This window comes from Medicago sativa, chromosome 8 (assembly GCF_051527215.1).
Source record: "Medicago sativa cultivar Bolivia chromosome 8, Bolivia_mono, whole genome shotgun sequence".
NCBI lineage: Eukaryota > Viridiplantae > Streptophyta > Magnoliopsida > Fabales > Fabaceae > Medicago > Medicago sativa.
This window is the reverse complement of record NC_140756.1, coordinates 56722182-56743569: the sequence shown is the minus strand read 5'-3', so window position 1 is coordinate 56743569 and position 21388 is coordinate 56722182. Positions and strand designations below refer to the sequence as shown.

General features: G+C 34.5%; 1 protein-coding gene and 1 pseudogene across 2 annotated transcripts; both read right to left on the bottom strand.

The window, feature by feature from the left end:
* Window positions 1-6877: 6877 nt before the first annotated feature.
* On the bottom strand, window positions 6878-7338 carry LOC146899777 (uncharacterized). Its single transcript, XM_085736854.1, has 2 exons — window positions 7048-7338; window positions 6878-6949 (listed from the first exon to the last, which is right to left on the bottom strand). Exons 1-2 carry the CDS (start codon window positions 7336-7338, stop codon window positions 6878-6880), a joined length of 363 nt encoding a protein of 120 aa, XP_085592980.1.
* A 4937-nt stretch (window positions 7339-12275) lies between these two features.
* Window positions 12276-20466, bottom strand: LOC146899776 (valine--tRNA ligase, mitochondrial 1-like; annotated as a pseudogene). Its single transcript, XR_015023216.1, has 13 exons — window positions 20431-20466; window positions 20173-20348; window positions 19996-20072; window positions 19822-19886; window positions 19655-19738; window positions 19207-19284; window positions 19023-19106; window positions 18648-18732; window positions 17903-17958; window positions 17518-17822; window positions 17253-17423; window positions 15586-16882; window positions 12276-12571 (listed from the first exon to the last, which is right to left on the bottom strand). The product of XR_015023216.1 is annotated as a valine--tRNA ligase, mitochondrial 1-like (transcript).
* Between the last annotated feature and the right edge of the window lie 922 nt (window positions 20467-21388).

Below are 21388 nucleotides of genomic sequence, written 5' to 3'. Positions count from 1 at the left end.
AATAAAAATTGCGACAGCGTGAATTCAAATAAAAATTGCGACAACGTGAATTCAAATAAAAATGGCGATGGCGTGAATTTGAATAAAAATTGCGATAGCGGGAATTCCAATAAAAATTGCGACAGCGTGAATTCAAATAAAAATTGCGATTGTGTGAATTTGAATAAAAATTGCGATAACGTGAATTCAAATAAAAATTGCGACAGCGTGAATTCAAATAAAAATTCTAATTAAGGTTTCGTTATATTACATAAACGACATGTATGTCAACAATTACATTACATTACATGCACCTTACAACTGCAACAATTATCTTACCACTGAATGGGGCAAATTCAAACTTGCTAAGCAGCAGGACTCCAGCATACGATCAGCATCTTGAATGATGATATTCAAGCGCCAACGAAATGAGGTCCATTCCTTGACACTTGAAGACCATCGTTCAAGATGCTCATCGAATATTGGAGTCATGCCGATTAACAAGTTTGAATTGCCCCATCCAGTGTAAGACAATTGTTGCAGTTGGAATGTGCATTCCAAACTACAATAATTGTCTTACCTCTGAAATGGGGTAAATTCAAACAGGCCAAACAACAGGACTCAAGCATTTCGCTCGGCATTTATGCTTTCCTTTGAAAAGAATAAATTTTTGTTAGGCTTGATTTAGATTATGGTATTCAAGTGCCAACGAAATGAGGTTCATTCCTTGACACTTAATACCTTCATCTAAACCAGCCAAACAAAAATTTAATCTTTTCAAAGGAAAAACATGAATACCGAGCGAAATGCTTGAGTCCTCGCCGTTTGGCAAGTTTGAATTACCCCATTTCAGAGGTAAGACAATTGTTGTAGTTGGAATGCACCTTACCCTAACTAATGACGATCATCTGGCGAAATCAAGATGTTGATGATATCTTCAGTTGATCTCAGCAACGTCACCCGCATATCGATCCACTGGAACATGCTGTGCTCCCAAAACATGCTCGTCACGTTTTCATCGTTCTTTAACTCCACCCAAGTGAATGATATTCTCCCCTCGTCGAGCTTTGGACGTTTATACCGAACGTTTTGCACCCTTCTTGTGTCTCTGGGGTTGATTGCTTGGTTGAATTCATTCAGTTGATCCTTGAGACCTCTTAACGTTACATCAAGGCACCGAACCTTCAACCTCTGAGGTTCTCCGCCGTTGAATTGTGCATGAACGTCGATCCACCCGGCCATTGCTTCAAATCTACACAATTACAAATTAAACACAATCAATGAAAAACTCATTCAAACATTTCATCAAACATTTGGAGTGCAAATTATACATAAACCCTAAAAATGATAACTACAACATAAACATGCAAAGATCTAAATAATTAAGCAATATTACTCATTTGCATGTAACATTGTATCATATATTGTAAAAAACAAAATAACCAAAATTTAAACAAACCCTAAATCTAAAAAAATCTAATCTAAGTGTAAAAAATCTAACATAATCATGCAAACATCTAAACATCATAACAATTAAGCACTATAAGTCATTTGCATGTAGCATTCTATCATTTCTTGCAAAAAAAATTAAAATTTTAACAAAACAATAAACCTAACAAATTCCAGATTAACAACAAAAAATCTATCATACCAACATAATTTAAGTGAAAGCTTACTTGTTCTTGTTGTTGTAGTGTTGTTTGATTTGAAGTTGAAGGAATTTTGGAGTTGGGTAATTTGAGAGAAAATTGAGATTTGTGTGTGTTGTTGTTTGAAAATGAGGCAGAATGTGGTCCTGCCTGGCTAATAATAGCACGCAACGTGACTTAAGTCACGCAACGTGACTTAAGTCACGTTCATCTTATAACTAGCGTAAGTTAACTCACGCTACGTGAGTTAACATGCATAGGGACATTTTGGACTTTTACTTTGGAAGTGAGGAAAAGCATTTGGGTAAAGAGCAGAATTCTAGTCGCGTGGCCCACAGGATAGATTATATGGCACGTCTGCTTGTTACAGACCACGGATTGGTTTTTGGGAATTAGGGTTTGTTCAAAGATGTGATCTCATTGAGAAAAGTTCTCTTTTTTTAGACAATTTAGTAGAGGTATTTATGGGTTTGGGTAATCCATCCAACCTTAACCAACATGCATTTATCTAATTATAAAATATAGTTTAAAAATATGAATGTTACACATGTGTCAGTTTAAAATTAGGGTTAATTATGTTTTTGGTCCCTATAAATATGTTAACTTTTCGTTTTAGTCCCTCTAAAATTTTCCTTCAACTTTTAGTCCCTATAAAATTTTCAATCACTACTTTTGGTCCCTATTTTTAAGTAAATATTAGTATTTTTTTTTAATGAAATTGTGCAGAAATATATAGAATATTGTAAAAATCACTCCCAAAAAAGTTTAGAATTTTTTAACAAAACTTGAATTAAATATGAATTGTTTGCCGCCTAAAATATAAAAATTCATATTTAATTCAGTTTTGGTAAAAAATTCTAAATTTTTTTGGGAGAAATCCTTATAATATTATATATTTTTCTGCAAAATTTTATTTAAAAATGTGAATTCTATATATGAGTTTATTTTAGAGGAGGGACCAAAAGTAATAATTGAAAATTTTATAGGGACTAAAAGTTGAAGGAAAATTTTAGAGGGACTAAAACGAAAACTTGATATATTTATAGGGACCAAAAACATATTTAACCCTTAAACTATGACCGAAAGTGATGATTTAAGATTGTTGGGGATTAAAAATCAAAGAAAACTTTTAAAGGGACTAAAAATAAAACTTTGTATACTTATAAGGACCAAAAACATATATATATATATATATATATATATATATATATATATATATATATATTCCCTAAAATAAATATATATATCCCAAAAAACAAATACTTGAATTTCGAATGCGTTGATTTACAATTTTTTCATCCCCACAAAAAAATACAAACATTTATAAATACCTATTATTTAAGGTGCTTAAAGAGTGCCCCAAGAGCATTCATTAGCGTTCCCTAAATTTAAGATTGAAATAATTGTTGATATTGGAAATTAGAATGTCAATAAGTTGAGTTATTAGCTCTTTTGCAAGAAAGATGTTTGAGTTCATAGTAAATAGTGTATATTGGGTGTGATCAATTCACAAAACAGTAAGTAATTGATAAAACAATACATGACATGAGATAATACTACACGTTAATACAAAACTCTACTATATAGAGATATAGAGATGTATAGTCCCTCCGATCCTATTTATAAGAGAAATTTGGGTCAACAAAAGTTGACATATCTGGTCCAATTTTTTAACCGTATACATTAACTTTTGTTGACCCAAATTTCTCTTATAAGTAGGACCGGAGGAAGTATTTTTTATGCTGAAAAATAAAAATGATAATTTGTACTCTCAACAAAAAGTTGTCGCATGGTTTAGTGACGGACAACAATTCATGTTTTCTCTAGTCCATTGATATATGTTTTGTTCATTGCCATGTATAGTCTCTAAATCAAGCATGATAAAAAAAAATGTTTTGAAATCAAACACACACCTTATGTTTTAGGATGAGTGTCACTTAAAAAAAAGTTTTTTTTAAAATAAATATCATTTAATATTTCAATGTAATATTAATTATTATTTTTAAATAAATTAATTTTTACGTTCTAATGATGTAAATTTTTGTACACGTGCATCCAGTTAAATCATGATAAATAGTTCTTTTTTTTAAGAAGTTAAAATGGCTTAAATTACCGAAAAACTTAGTCTCTAAAGTACAAGAAGTGTTGGAGGAGAACTAAGAAAAGAAAATATATGTTACATCAAGTTTCCCAAAAACAAAGAAAACTAGTGCTAAAGCCACAACAAGCTAAACTAAGAACACCAAAAACTGAAACAAAAAGAAGTTAAGTAGCAACTCCCAAACACAAAAGAGGATTAAGCCACCATGTGTGGTAATTAAAAACAAAATTAAGATGATATGTCTTCAACCACCAGAAGGATTGTAGCTTAATTTTGTCTATAAGATGATGAATAGAATTTCCCTTTTGTTGGAAGACTCTAAAGTTCCTGTCACGTCAAACAATCCAAACACAAGAGAGGCAAATCAAGTAAAAAGTATAAGAAATGATTTTTGAGAAGCCACCTAGCGAACGGAATTGAAGAATATGTTCATGAACAGTAGCTGGCTTGACTGAAGCCAATCCTAGCCAAGTATAAATATTGTACCAAATTTGTCCAAAAAAATCACAATGCAAAAAAATATGATCAATGTTCTCTTCAAACCCACAACCACCTGAACTAAGAGATATATTTGATTATAGTACCCTTCTCCTAATTAAGTTGTGTGTTGTTGGAAGTCAGTTATGAAGGTGAGAAAAACACAAGAAGGGGGGTTGAATTGTGTTTTTGGAAAATTCTTCGTTTCTCCTAAAAACTGAACACACTGATCAGAAGCTAAGTGATACCGCTTCTGAAGTGATAATCAGAATCTGAATGTAGCGGAATAAAACAGAGAGAGAGAAGAAGAAAGACACAAAGCAATTATACTGGTTCCTTCCACAATCCGGAAGTAGTCCAGTCCCCCTTGCACTTCCAAGGAGATTTCACTAAATGTAATATCAGATTACAATTGCTCAAGCACACAGCAAGAGACTTCCTTTGCTCAAGCACACTTTACAAGAGTCTTCTTATGCTCAAGAACACAATCAAGAGACTTCTATGCTCAAGCACAACTGCAAGAGACTTCTATGCTCAAGCACAACTGCAAGAGACTTCTAAACAAAATTACACAGAAAATTGTTTAAGGTTGAACACTTGATATACAATCAGAGGTGCTCACAATACAAAACAGAGACAGACTCTAAGACTTAAGAATTTCTAAGATAAAACTTGAGACACAGAAATTCTAAGTGAATGCAGAACAATTTCAGCAGAGGTTTGACACTTGTAAAAATGTTGAGAGTCTTTCGTTCAGCATTGCCAAATTTCTAAGTCTTCACTCCTTGATATAGAGGTGTGAAAGAGACGTTGTGAAATTGCCAGCACATCAAAGAGTCGTTGTTGAAACTTGATCTTTCACCAATGATCTTTTGCCTGATTTGGTTGTTGTCCTATGAAGAACAAATTTGAAATCCATTCCTTATCCAAAGGAACATCTTTGCAGGCGAAGCCGTATTCTGGAGTTGTTTCCTTGTCTTGTAGCGTGGACACAAAACATAGTAGTGGAGAAGGTGGTTGTACAGTTCGTACAATAGTACAATGTCAACGCTTTCGTCCAAATTGCAAGCACATGCCTTCAAACACCTTTGAAATGACCGTTGCAAAGTTCCACTAATCTTCTGTTGTCCTTTGATGAATTTCGATCCATGAAACAACTCTTGAATCCTTGAATTTCGCAAATTCAGTTGATCTTCAGCTTCTGGTGAAAATGGCTTCTGATGAGGCAGCTTCTGATGTTGTAGCTTCTGATGATGACGTGGCGCTTCAGGACTTTCAGTCTTCAGGAGCACTAGTCTTCAGGAGCACTATTCTTCAGGAGCGCTTTTACTCTCTTCAGGAGCAGCTTGACTTCAGGAGCGCTTTTTATCTTCAGGAGCATATTGCCTTCATGAGCGTTTTTTTATCTTCATGAGCATATTGCCTTCAGGAGCGTCTAAGCTTCAATTTTGTTGATTCCTTTTGCTCTTTATTTGTTCTTCAGTACCAATAAATGATGTAAAAATTTAACTATGGTCCTGTACACTTGAACAAATATTAGCTAGTCCAATTTACAATTTTTAGTACCTTGTTATCATCAAAACTCTTTAAGGTTCATAGTTAAACATATTTTGTTCTAACAAGTTACGCAATAAACGCCAGGTGAAAATGATGACTTTTAGAGGAACCTCCTTGTATCAAATGATTGATGTATGATCATTGTTGAAAGTTTGATAGCTTGATGATGGGAGGTTGTAAACACTAGCAACATTGTAACTTCAAGGGGCATGAGGTTGCCAAGTCAACATGTCATTCACATTATCCTACAAAACAATTGGTAATAAAAGCGCACAACATTCGCTCCCCAATTCTTCCTCCCGGACCATTAACCTACGCCGCCATTTTCAAGCCTCGCCGCCCTCCCATAGCCTAAAGAAAACATGCATGCCACAATTGCCAATTTGTAATATGAAAGATAAAAAAGACGTCTAAATCTATCCTTCAAAATTCCTCATTTCTAACCAAGGATCCCACCAAAATAAAGTTCCCACGACATCCCCCACCTCACACTGTAAGTGATCAGTAAACCAACCTCCAACCCCAAATCCAGCGCCCCTCTGAATACCAAGCAAATTATTTTACCACACCGATGCTAATCTCCCTCCATTGCCTATAATTCATCATTCCTCGCCATACCTTGTAGCTAAGACTCTATACCACAAGCCATCTTTTACCTCCAACACCATTTTCCAAGCAACAAAAGATTGAATTTCCTAATCCTCCTAACGCCCAAACCTCCATCCTCATCTGAGACAGATGATGTCCCGATTTATCCAAGATATTTTCCTAAATTCTTCACTGCCCCCAATATATATATATATATATATATATATATATATATATATATATATATATATATATATATATATATATTCAAGGAAGTAATGACACATGCATAAGCCTTGAGGAAGGAAAGGAAATAGACCGAGAGAGAAGATATAACCAACTTTCAAAAGAACTAATCGACCATCCATAGATAAATTACGACTTTTCCATCCATACAATCTATAATTAGCCCGCTCAGTTAAAGGTTTCCAAAAATTCAATTTCATGGAGTCACCACCAATGGGAATACCCAGGTATAAAAGGATAACATCACCAATTTTCCAGTTCAGAAACGTAGAAGCCTCATTCAGCAGGAGTCAGACACATTACCACCAACAAGCATGCTTTTACGAAAATTGACCTTACGACCTGAAGTCACCTCAAAAAGCATGAGCAGAGCCATTAGAGATCAAATATTTAACCAGCTTTTAGTACCTACCAACGGTGTGTCATCAACGAATTGCAAGTGAGAAGTACAAATAGTGTCAGAGCGTCCACCTTGTAACCATAGAAAAGATAAGTACTAACTAGAGCATTCATCATGGTATTAAGGCCTTCCGCTGCAATTAAGAAAAGGAACGACGAGAGAGGATCACTTTGACGAAGGTCACGCTCAAAACGTAACTCATCTGTTGGGCATCCATTTACTGACACAGATGCATTTGTTGTAGTAACACATTCCATAATCCAGTTACACAACAAAGTAGGAAAAATCATTTTGGTCATAACGACATTTAGGTACCGCCAATCTACTGAATCAAGAGCCATTTCGAAATCTACTTTAAAAAGAATCAATTGTTTTTTCAAACGGCGAGCCTCATCAACAATCTCATTAGCAATTAATATTCCATCCAAAATTTGCCTACCATGAACAAAGGTAGGTTGGGGCTCCAAGATGACGCTTCCAATGATGCAACACAATCTATTAGATAAACCTTAACCAACAATTTATACATACTACTAATCAAGGAGATATGCCTAAATTCTGACAACCGTTGAGGACTTTCAACCTTTGGAATAAGAGCAATGAAATGTATTGTTAATGCCTATGGAAAGCATCCCATTACGATGAAATTCTGAAATGAAGCACATATAATCATCTTTGAGCTCCTCCCAGAAATCCTTTATGAAACCAAAATTAATCCCATAAAGCCCCGAACTTTTATAGCTATCACAATCCCACACTGTCTGTTTCACTTCTTCGATGTTGAAAGGCTTTTTTAAGATTCCACCTTGCTCCCTAGTTGGAGTTTTGAAAGAGTAGTTCTCTATAGAAGACCTATCCTAATTAGAATCACTGAAATGAGCAAAATGGTTGAAAATTACATTTCTGATACCGGTATCACCCTCAATTTGAGAGCCATTGATTGATAGGGAGACAATGGAATTCACTCTTCTTCTAGAGCACATGAAACCGTGAAAAAAAATATGGAATTAACATCACCCTCTTTCAACCAATTGATTCTAGATTTCTGCCATTGAATACCGGTGTTGAGCTTAGATAACCAAAATATATTTGCCGACAAAGTATGAAGTTTCTCAACCTCTTCAGTGTCCATAGTAAGGTCCTCGCCTTTAGAATCGGGAGATGCTATACTTTGTTGAATGTCGTTGATTAGAGCAGCTAAATTCTGAGTATGATTTTGATGCCATTCTTTATAAAGTGGCATCATAAAATAATTTTTTGTGTTGATCCTCCAATTCCTTGAAAAATGGGATCTCAATAATCTAAAGTTTGGTCGATAGATAAATAAAATACAATCAAGAATTGTTCTTCCGAACGATTTGTCTCTAGATATTATTATTTTTAATTGTATCAATAATTTTGTATATTACCCACAAAGCATTATATTAGAGTTTGCATTTATGAGAGGTAATAACGATAATTTGATAAAATACTTATTATCTTCTTATTCAATTCGGTTACTATTATTAGCGAAAATTCAATTTTTTGATCCATTGAACAATTAGTGTATTCGATCTATAAGACAGACACGATGTATAAATTGTTTTATAAGTTTAAAAAGTGATTTTTTGTTTATAATAATTACCGAATAGAGTACTACTTATTACATTTATTATTGTGTGAAAACATTAAATGACATTTATTTATAAGTTAATATAACCATAACATACATGTTTAATAACAATGTTTTCTCGCAAGCTTATAATAAATATTTTTTTGTAGCTTATAGTGCTTTTTGTAAAGTTTTTTTTTTTTTTTTGAGCAAGCTTTTTGTAAAGTTAGTTCAAGTAACGTTGGAGCTTATATATTATTATATTTTATGTCAATTTTACCCTTATTATTTCAATTAAAATAAATAAATAATATTTTTTAATCAAAAGAAATATTACTTTTTTTTTTGTAAAATAAATATTACTTAAAAGTATATATTTAACTCGTTACATATATATTTTAACCATTAATTTTACCAAATACTATAAATACAATATATCTTCTTACCATCTATCAGTTAGCATATCCACTACTCTATATGAGTTCCTTTGTTATCGTTATCGGTTATTCACTACTTTTTTACCAAACCAAAATCATGGGTTTGATTTGTTAATCGTTTATTTTGTAAAAATAAATGAACTTGAATTTAAAACTGAGCTCAAATAATTAAAGGTTAAAAAAATAGTTTGAAATTTTAAAATGTTATTTTTAGGCACAATAATTTATTCTTCGACTTTTTTTATGAAAAAAATTATTCTTATAATATTATTATCAGTAATTTTAGTCTATGTTTCAAGCATTTAGTTAGAATTCTTTTAAAAAATGTATAAGATAGACACAAAAATGTAAGAGGATCAGATAAATATATAATTTTTTGGTAAGAAATAAATCGGAAACGATCTCATCCATGTGCTCTTGGATGAATAAAGATAGGGTGTGACAAAGAAATTAATAATTACTTACTATATTTTATCTTTTATTTGATTTTATGTACAATCATAAAAAACTAGATAACCTTACGTTAGCATATGTTGCGTTTGACATTAATCAAACAAATTATATGTACCTTCCAGCTGAATTCGGGATTATGAGGACCCTTTTCCTTTAGAAACCGGAGAGTTAACACAAAAATTATATGTATATATAATTTTTTTTAGCTTTTGTTGTAAATAATTGTGTTAATTAACTAAATGGTCGCTATAAATATCCAAAATTTCGTGTTTAGTCCATAGAAAAAAAATCGTACTTTTTAGTCGCCGTAACATTTTCCTTTAACATTTTTATGGACTAAACGTTTTGACGGAGAATGTTATAGGGACTAAAAATGTTGATGGAGAATTTTACAGAGATTTGAAATACTGGCATAAAATTTTACAAGGACTAAAAAGTGCAATTTTATTTTGTAGGAACTAAAAGCAAAATTATGGATATTTATTGGGACCGTTTGTTTTATTAATCATAAATAATATTATATTTATCCACATGTTCTAGCTTAACTGGTAAAAATGCCGAAATTGCTAGGGTGATCATTGTGACCGGGTTCGAACCCTGACTCCTTCACTTGTGTGTGAATTTCCAATTGTTATCGTCATTTCGTCTACTTACATAAAAAAATTATATCTTATTATATTTTTTATAATTTGTTGACCATTTCAAATAACAAAATTGTTTCAAAATAAATGTCATTCTCCAATTTCGACGTAAAATTCATTATTATTTTTCACTGTATCATTTATTTAATAGTAAAATTAATTATTATTTTTTAATTTAATCATTTAATTAATAATATAAATATTATTCTCAAATTATTATATTCAACTTTGAATTTATGACGGTTAATAATAAAAATTTGATAATGTAATTATTTTTTTCTTCTATGTAACACCCACAACGTGGCCCAGTAACAGTAGCGGAGCCAGGCCGGCCCCGGACTTAAGCGGGATGAGTCGGACCATCGGGCTGTTACAGGATGACCCCACGTTGATAGGAGGAACCGAATCACATCGGAATGAGAGGGATCCGGAGGCCGTGTAGGTATGGGACTACATGGTTGAAGGAAGGCTTATAAGAATTGTTAGGTACTACCCATATCAACAAGATGCATCTTCTTTTCGGGAGCTCAATCCATAAGAACTCCACAGTTAAGCGTGCTTGGCTTGGAGTAGTACTAGGATGGGTGACCTACCGGGAAGTTTCCCGGTAAGCATGTGAGTGAGGACAAAGCATGCTGAAAAGACTCGTGGTGGTTTGTGGGGTTAGTCGGCAATCCTGTAAGCAGTCTGGGATGTTACACTTGGTATCAGAGCAGACCTCTCCCGGTACGGTGTGGTTCGGGGACGAACCAGGCGGAAGCTGGTGGGCATGTAACACCCACAACGTGGCCCAGTAACAGTGGCGGAGCCAGGCCGGCCCCGGACTTAAGCGGGATGAGTCGGACCACCGGGCTGTTACAGGATGACCCCACGTTGATAGGAGGAACCGAATCACATCGGAATGAGAGGGATCCGGAGGCCGTGTAGGTATGGGACTACATGGTTGAAGGAAGGCTTATAAGAATTGTTAGGTACTACCCATATCAACAAGATGCATCTTCTTTTCGGGAGCTCAATCCATAGGAACTCCACAGTTAAGCGTGCTTGGCTTGGAGTAGTACTAGGATGGGTGACCTACCGGGAAGTTTCCCGGTAAGCATGTGAGTGAGGACAAAGCATGCTGAAAAGACTCGTGTTGGTTTGTGGGGTTAGTCGGCAATCCTGTAAGCAGTCTGGGATGTTACATTCTATTTCTTGCATTTCTTATTATGTGTGTAAAAACAATAAATGACAATCATTTATAAGCTCATGTAAAAAAATAGACATGTTTTCCTTAAAAAAAAATAGATATGTTTACTACTATCTGTATCTCATTTTAATTATCACTTTATAATATCAATGCAATATTTATTTATTTTTTCCACTATATTACGCTTACTTATTGAATTTCACCAAATTTAACTACTCCATTAACTCCAATTAATAAATGTGTTTTAGTAAATGATATTAATTTCATATATATGATCCTCCATGTGGTGCCTTGTTTTGCTTATTTACATGATTTCTCACTAAAAAGACTCAATACACCTATGAAGTTGCATGATTTAGGATAAAAGTTATTTACAACGACTCGAATGAAAAAATGCAATTTTTTCCCTCAAACCACTGACAAATCCTCTAAATTACAACTTATTTTCCTTTATATGCAAAGAAAACTACTAAAAATATAGCCTAAAATATCATATGATGCTCCGTCATCAATGCTCATCGGTATTAGGCAATGTGGTCAATACATTTTTGTGGACCGACCCATGGTTAGGTGAGATTTCTTTTAGGGTTAGGTTTAGGCGGATGGGGGAGAGGCATAAAAGTGGAGAAGGAGGTTGTTTGCGTGGGAGGAAGAGTTGGTAGGGGAGTGTCGAAGATTACTTCTTAATGTTACTTTGCAGGATGCCATATTGGAGCAGTGGACATGAGCAACAAGCTATACAATTAGCGGTGCATATCAATTTTTGGCTAATTTTGAACATCATGATCGTTCCATTTATCCAGATTTTCTTTGGCATAAGGCTGTTTCTTTGAAGGTGTCCTTATTTGCTTGACGTCTTCTTCAAGGTAGGCTTCCTATTTAGGATAACTTGTTCAACAGAGGTATTATCTGTAACACCCCGTTTTCCCAACATGAAAATTTCATATTAAATCAGAGTATTTAAATCTTAAACGGAATGTCACATGCTACTTGAAAATTCTTATAATAGATATTAATAAATATCCTTCCAGGTTCAACATCATAAAAGTCTGAAAATACGCAGCGGAAATAGTTCAACATGAATAAACTCTTTGCACGCAGGCCTTATCAGAAAATCTCATAATTTGGTTCAATACTTATTCATAAAAAGTTCATAAAAGACACGTAAGGAATAGATATGAAAGCAAGCCCCATCCCGTTACGTATCAGAGCACCTAGACACAAGTGAGGAGTCCACTCACGAACATTTCTAGTCTTTATTACCTGCAAGTTACCCATACGAAGGGCAACATTTTCAAGCAGAAGGGGTGAGATTTCACAGTCAATAAATTAATCATATAATTCATTAAAATGCATTTGGCAACAAAAAACATTATTAACATATCAAACATTTATCACTTAGCATATTATCATTTCATAATCAAATACCATCATCAAACATCATCATCATTATATATCATGTTCAACTTAACACTTGACTCGACAACACGACTCAACTTGACAATGCAACTCTTATCAACTTAACAACTTAACAACTTAAACCATCGTGAAACTTCTTGATATGCAAATGCATGTGGTACCATTCAACAACATAAATGAGCGTAATTAGGCTCTTCAACATGTGAGCATAAAGCTGCCGGGCTTAAAGCCCCCAACGTAGTTTGAGCACAAAGGCTGCCGGGCCTAAAGCCCCCAACTTTAATGAGCACAAGGCTGCCGGGCCTAAAGCCCCCAACTTTAATGAGTATGCAATGGACTCAATCTCTCCTACAATTTAGACAACAACGTGAACATCTTATACAACTCCATAATCATGGACGACTTCTTAAATTCTTGCAACTTAGACCGACTCATGCAACTTCAAGACTTTAACAATCAACAGCAGCAACCAACAACAATTACAGCATATAGCAGTGTTTAAAATAACATATCAACATTAAAGGAAATGAATCATAACAACTTATCATCATAAAGCATCATAAATAATTCTTATACATCATCACTACTAATCTCAGTCACTTAAACAGACTCCTGGAATTTCTGAAAGTATCCCAAACAACCCTCTTATTACTTCTAAGATCAACTCATGAATACACGTGCGAAGGGATCGCATGGAAAACAAGTTGGGCAACTAACAGTCTATCTCGCAATGGCGAGTAACTTAGCTCGCAGTGGCGAGCTCGGAGGTCCAGCTCGCAGTTGCGAGTTCAGGTCTTGCTCGCAGTGGCGAGCGGTCTGGGTTAGCTCGCAGTTGCGAGCGATGACAGTTCAGGCTCGGGCAGAAACCTAAAAACTTCAACTTTTCATCTCTCTTCATGATTCTAACACCAAAACAGCATCTAATTAACACCCTAATGTATATCTAAGGTCTGTACACTAATTTTGCATCAATCTAACATCTTTTCATGGTTTAATCATCAAATCGGTCTTTTAACCCTAATCCCAATTCTCACCAAAACTCAACCTAATCATGTTAAATTCATTCTACAGAATTATACCCGTAATAATATTGAAAGTTGGTCTCACCCTTACCTGGTTATAGATGAAAATCGACAGCTTCCTCTTGTTCTTCTCTCTTTCTGACTTTTTCTCCCTTTTCTCCAAAAACGTACGTTCTGCCTAAAAAACTTTTCTCAACCTAACTCCTTCTATTTATAACCTCACTTCTAATTTCTCTTTACACCTTTAAAAATACTCTTTTCACATCACAACCCAAATTCTAATATTTTTATTTTCTTTTTCATATCTTATCTTATTTAGTAATAAAATAAGTCACTCAACATAATAATTCACAACATCATATACCTCACATCAATCTTGCAAATCACATAATTCATCTATAAATCATATAAACATATAAATATATATATTAAACTTCGTTAAATTAATTAAATAATTAAGACGGGCATTACATTATCCATTATGACTCACAACTTTGTGTGACTGGTTGTGGTGCAACTAAATCGACATATCATTTGTTTTTTGGTTGTTCTTTCTTCGACACTTTATGGTATCTTGTTCGTCAATGGATTGGTTACTCTTCCGTGGATCCATTTCATGTTTCAGACTATTTTGTTCAGTTTGATCAATCAACATAAAATTCTAAATTACGACGTTCGTTTATGCAACTAGAGAGAATATGATCTTGACGACTGCTGAGAGTCCCCTTTATATAGTGTGGAGGCGCATAAGCCGTTGTAAGGTACACATTAGGCTCGGTGCGCGATTACAAATTTGTGGGAATCATAACCGCCGAGCGAGATTCACGGGAGTCAAGTGGGGAGACGTTATCGTTTGGTTTGAATGAGTCTCCGTTTGCTCCGAACACCCCCTTGCGGGGAGGGGTGTGTTGGGAATAAAAATGGACCAAACGCTAGATTTGGACATGTTGTTATTGGGCCTATGGAAATGGGTCCATGAACCTTTGCTCGGTCCAGAACAATAAGGAAGACTCGGTTCACCAAATTTTAGATAAAATTAAGCGGCTTTCCTATTGATGGTTAAAAGCACAAAATGTTACTTCTGATTTTGCGTATCAATACTGATGGTCTAGTCCATTAATTGCTTGAAGAAAAAAATCAATACAGAAAAAAATAACTTTTTTTTAAAAGAAAAAACTAACCTTATTATGTCCTATGGACTATGTCTGTGATTCTAAAACTCGAAGAGATAAAAACTATTGCCTTTTGTAATGAATTTTTTCTCTTTTAATTATCTGTCCTAATTAATAAAATTCCACGAAAGAAAAAAACATCAGTCATGTTACTTCCTCCTTCTTCTTCTTTTCTAAACATCCGTTAAAACAAGATTAAAGGAGGTGCGGCACAAGATTGAAGGTTTTTGGTAACACCGTGACATACATGAATTGAATTGCAAGTACATGGGAATTCAAGACGTGAATTGAATTGCAAGATATGGTAGAGGTATGTGATTTTGTTTGTAACATATGGGAATTCATGTACATGTCACGTGTGAATTGAATATGCAAAGTAATCTTGTTAGCATTAATTCTAGTACTTCTGTCAGAAGACCATTGATAAAAAAAGAGATTGGTCTTCATTGATGTACTCTTTGTTTTCTTTTTATGTTTTCATGACAGAGGATCTCTCTAGTCCACCTACTTTCTGAATCTTCTTTTCTGCCTTAATGAATTTGCTAATTTAAAATACAGAAAAGAAAAAGAAAAAAAAAAAACCTAGGCATCAATGACTAAAAATCACGGTTAATGTTTACTATGTGAGCATACCACCTGAGTATCAGAAAGATAGTAACCTCACCTTTGCTAAAAGGCACATCACCTCCCAACTTCATTCCTAACATAACCATGCGAGCAACCCAGAAAAAGAGGATATCACGGCCGGTTTCCAATACGGAAGTTGGATAAAATGCCCTCAAGTCGTCTGTGTCATCAGGCCATCCCAGTACAGTCAAAGGGAACAGACCAGAAGAAAACCATGTATCCAGAACATCAGGGTCCCGGATTAAATGAAACTTCTTTCCATTATACCTTTGGTTATCCAGATCCTCATCTCTGGCCTCTTTCTTCATTTTTTGCCACTACCCAATGGTCGTTGTACGCACCCAATTCCTGCAGTATATCATCCTCTAAAGTAACATACCATGCAGGAATTTGGTGACCCCACCATAGCTGCCGTGAAATGCACCAATCACATATGTTTTCCAGCCATCTGTAATACACCTTGATTAAAATAAAATTGACTCCACTCCGTTTACCAAAAAAAAGAGGTTGACTCTACTCCAATAACAGCCTTCTGTGTTTGACGAATATATTTGGTTGAGTGTAAAAATCCAGTGATGTTGACATTAATAGAATAGGAAGAAGGAAAAGAGAGAAGTATTTTCAATCTATAATAAAATGTAATATTGATATATTTTGTATAATTAACAATATTACAAAATACAATTCACTAACCTCTATTTTGCTAATAAATAGACTCCAAACTATAAGGAAAGAAATCACTAGAAGCAATTAAATGTACACCACTCCTAAGAGATGAACTAAGATAGTCTAAAATATCTTCAATATAATAATATGTTTCGAGATATTTTCTATATCTTTTCACAAAAGGAAGCGGTGACAATTAATTGAATTGACTATATCAATACTTCTTCATCAGCCTGATCAGTTTCAGTCTTCAGCTCTACCATTCAAACTCAAACTCAACATTTCTCACTAAAAATTAAAAAGATAATGAAACTATAATTGAACAGAATCTAGAGATGTTAAAACTTATATAAGGGGTGGGCTCAAACATTATGGTTTAAATCATAGACCACATTTCAGAGGAATGCTCTAAAAAATAAGTACAGTAGCTGTTCGCTATAAGAATTTATAAAAGAAATATATAAGCACCTCTTCCAATTAGCCACATATTGTTTCGGAATAATCTCTACCCTTCTGTTTTCCTCATCCATGACAGCATGAAGAGCCTCCTTTGCAATATCATTGTAATTGACATACCACTGAGGCTTTATTCTGGGCTCTATAACATCTTGGCTTCTTGAGCATACACCAAGGCTCATCTCATTGTTTTCAGAACCTCTATAAAGACCCTACATGAAAGGAAGCAAATGAAACAATGAAATGAATGCCCAATTATTGTGTGTGTCATTACACAGAAAACTTCTAAGTTAAGATAGAGATAAATACTAATACAACGGCTAGAACACCCCTCACTTGTTTTTACTTGCTGCCTTGTGCACCTGCTGTTGAGGCAGTTCAAGTCCTTTTATTTTCCATGTTTTTGTTTTGAAGAAGGCCCGAAAGAATATTGAAAGCAGCATTTTAAAAAATAATTAAAATCACAATCCCCCCTTACATCCATACTTTCCAATAAAAGTTTTCCACGTAACATATTTGTTGACTGTTGTCTAAGCACCAGAAGTTTCATATGAAAGAGATTTTTGTAACAATAGTCAATACCTTCTTTTGTAATGCTTCTGTTATTGCTTCCCGGGCCTTAAATCGAGGCATGTCCAAAAATTCTGAGCCACCATTGGAATTTACTTTCCCATCGTCAGTGAAAACATTGATAAATTCAAGGTCGTGACGTTTTCCAACCTCAAAATCATTGGGATCATGGGCCGGTGTAATCTGCAAGCAGTAAAGAAAACATCATAACATGTACAAACATCAGTTGAAAGAGAACTTAGATGGAACTTTTAATCTTAAATAATATGGAGAATACCTTCACAGCACCTGTCCCGAACTCTGGATCAACAATGATAGCATCACATATATTACAGGAATCTTTCTGCCATTCAATGGGTGAACAGCATATTTTCCATGAAATTGTTTGTACCGGTCATCAGTAGGATGAACAGCAATAGCAGTATCACCAAGCATTGTTTCAATCCTAGTTGTGGCAACAACAATTTCACCTAGGTTCCCTTCCAAAGGATATGCAAATTTTTGTAGAACTCCAAATTCAACAAGTTTGTCGTATCCTGGAACCTCTAGTAGGGTCCTTTCTTCTATCTTAATATAATCCACCTACATGCAATAAACAGTTGCATTAATAAATTACATATGCAACCCATCAGATGAAACGGCTAAGTACATCCATCACATACCACAATATCAGATACCACCGTACGTAACACACAATCCCAATGCACTAACCGTACGTCTTTGCAACAATGAGAAACAAGAGCAATATATCCAAATAAGAGACATTTTAGAGTCATATGACAGGCACATAAAATAAAAATGTTAAGTGTCAGTTGTGGTATAAGAAATTGAGAAGTTGACGGAACAGCCAAAACTAAATACAACAGAAACAGAAAAATGAAAGGAAAGAGTAGAATATCGGCAAAAGAGTCATTTCGAGTCATATAAGAAGTTAAGAATATTGACAGAGCACTCAGCTCAATCAACAGTATCACGTCAGCATGACATTTTAATTTGACTTAATCTAAATAAACATATGATGGGATTTACTATTTTATGTTCAACCGGTTTGCAACTATACTAAATATATTTTAATCTACACTGAAGCTTGAGAGAGAGAGAGAGAGAGAGAGAGAGAGGGCATATATAGTAAAAAGATCTGAGACAGTCACGCTTACAGACACAATTACATTTGCTTTGGCTTTAAGTAAATATTATTAGTCAATACTTATACTTATTAGGTACACTACTATATTGTTTCCAATAATGCATTGATTAAACCTTGTTCGGATACAATCAAGAATATCTATAAAATCGTGTATGAGCATAACTATAAATTTAAAATTGGAATCAACATCCATGACTATTATGCACCTCAGAAAAATATGGAAAACAATACATATTGATAATACATACTGCCTTATCCACCTCACCTATAGATACGGTCTAACTTGTAAAGCCTTACAAAAGCCTCTGTTACAGCCTTAGATCTCTTGTCATCCATTGTGAAGCACTGAAAAGAGAGATTGAGACTTAGAATGCAGATACATATGAAAGTCAATTTCCATACTACGACAGTGAAATTGCATGAGAAATAGCCATTTATCTTAACTTCATGTCGATTTCTACTCAAGTGTTTTATAAGGGTGTAACTAGGATAAACATGCAGCACAATTGATTGTTATTTAATTCTTTTGAGTTCATTTTGTTTCCATCTTACCAGATTCTCAACCCCCCACAAATCCAAAAAAAAAATAGAGAGAGATACCAGTGGTATAAACACTAACTAGGTTACATATTTACCTCAGGAGACCAATCCAGAGATGCTCCTAATCGGCATAATTGTTGCAAAATTTTGCCGCCATACGTGTTTTTCCATTCCCAAACCTGCTTTTACAAATATTCACAAGAGTTAGAACAAACAGAGAAAATATCAAACATCAAATTATTAAGAACTTTGACTGCAAAGATTATTAACTAAACATGCCTCTGAGATAAATTTTTCACGACCCAGATCATGTCTTGTGAGTTTCTTCTCACGCATTATCTTTTTCTCCACAACTACCTGGACATAAAAATCAGGGGGAGCTAGACTTATTTCATAGCATGGGCCAAATTTAAAAATTGGAGCTCGTCCAATAAATATTTATGAATCAAGTTCAATACAAAACATTGATTACATAAGAAATCCTTCAAAATGCAGATTGCATCTCCAGCATGTAACAAAAATCATCTATAGTTGAATCTACACTAAACAATATATATATGTAAGTTCCTTAATTCATAAGTTTATCCCAATGAGCCTAGAATGCAAGCCTAAGCCAAACAAGTGGTCCTTCACCAACCACCCGACACAAAATCCACAATAAATGATAAATAATTACAAGAGAGATAAGAACAGCATCATCTTCTCAATCTCAAGTTGGAAATCAAACCTGTGTAGCAATTCCGGCATGATCCATCCCGGGCACCCACAAAGTATTGTATCCAGACATTCGTCACCAACGAATCATGGTATCCTGCAAGCAATATATGACATTGGCATTAACTGTTTAAAACAGCAAAACAGAGCTGTGATGTGAAAATGGGAAATCAAAGATACCTGAATGGCAGCTGTGAGAGCATGGCCTATATGGAAGGCACCTGTCACATTGGGTGGAGGAAAACCTAAAATTATAGCACAGTTGGATTATAGATACGTATAAATCTCAATTCAGACACAAAAATTGAAACAACATTATCTTGACACAACATGAGAATAAGCTGGAAAAGATACTCACAATCACAAAAGGCAGTTTCTTGCTGCTAGCATCTGTCACAAAATACTTGGACTTTTCCCACCACTCGTACCACCTAAATGGTATCAAACATTAAAAGATAAGCATTTCGTATAATTGAAATGTAACTAACTAACGAACTAACAACCACAACGACTGAATTAGCTAGCACTCACGATTTCTCGACAGCTGTTGGATTATACTTCCGTGCCAATTGCCTAGACATTTGTTTCTTATCACCAAACGAAGTCTCGGGATCAATATAATCTTCAGGATTCTCAACCACTGCACCACGTTTTGCAGTTTTCTTTTCGCTCTTCTTAGAAGCATTGGATGCTTGTTGCGCTTGGTCCTAAAACCAAAAACAATAAAAAAAATTGATATTATTTAGAAGATGAAGAAATGAATGAATGAATAAATGGAAGATTAGTGACCTGAGCTACTTTCGTGTTATTAAACTTGGCTAACATCTCAGCCTTTCCTCCTCCTCCTCCTCCTCCTCCTCCTCCTCCTCCTCCTCCTCCTCCTCCTCCTCCTCCTCCTCCTCCTCCTCCTCCTCCTCCTCCTCCTCCTCTTCTTCTTCTTCTTCTTCTTCTTCTTCTTCTTCTTCTTCTTCTTCTTCTTCTTCTTCTTCTCATCCTCCTTCTTCTTCTTTTTCTCTGGATCCATTGGTGAAGAGTGGAGTGTGCGAAGTAAACTAGGGTTCAGATTCAGAAACCTAATGTTTACCTGAGTTATATAGAAAGGGATTGAGAGCTGAGGACAGTTGTCTTCAATTGTGTTTGTGTCATTGACGGAGAGAAATGCTTCACATTGCAGTTTCAAGCAAAAGTGTTCTTCATTTAATGCTATAAAGTCATGTTTCTATTTTTGCATGCATCTTGCCATTCATGGATACCAACACTACATTACAATAAAGCAGCTTCCATCTAGTGTAAATATCATTCGAATATTGCTCTTCTCCCATCAAAATTCACTCTTTCCCAACTGAAGTGACAATAACGCCCCTGCATAAGTTAACTTGTGACTTGGGTTTTATATGATAGCAACGGAAACATAACACATTCATATTTTCAACTTCCCAAATAAGATTTTTCTCCCAAACTTTGCGAATTTCACCAACTTTAACCAAATCAACAAGTAAGTTATGTTTATCCTACTTCATTGCTTTTTTTTTTGTTTTAAATTTATGATTTTTTGGAGAAATCAGAAAATTTTACAAGAACTAAAAAATATGATTTTATTTAATAGAGACTAAAAATAAAATTTTAAGTATTTATAGAGACCGAAAATATATAAAACCCTTTTATGTTCAATTTAAACTATTTTATATTAAACTTTGTTTTCCTTTAGTTAATAAAAGAGAAAGAAAAAAAAATAGTCACGCACACT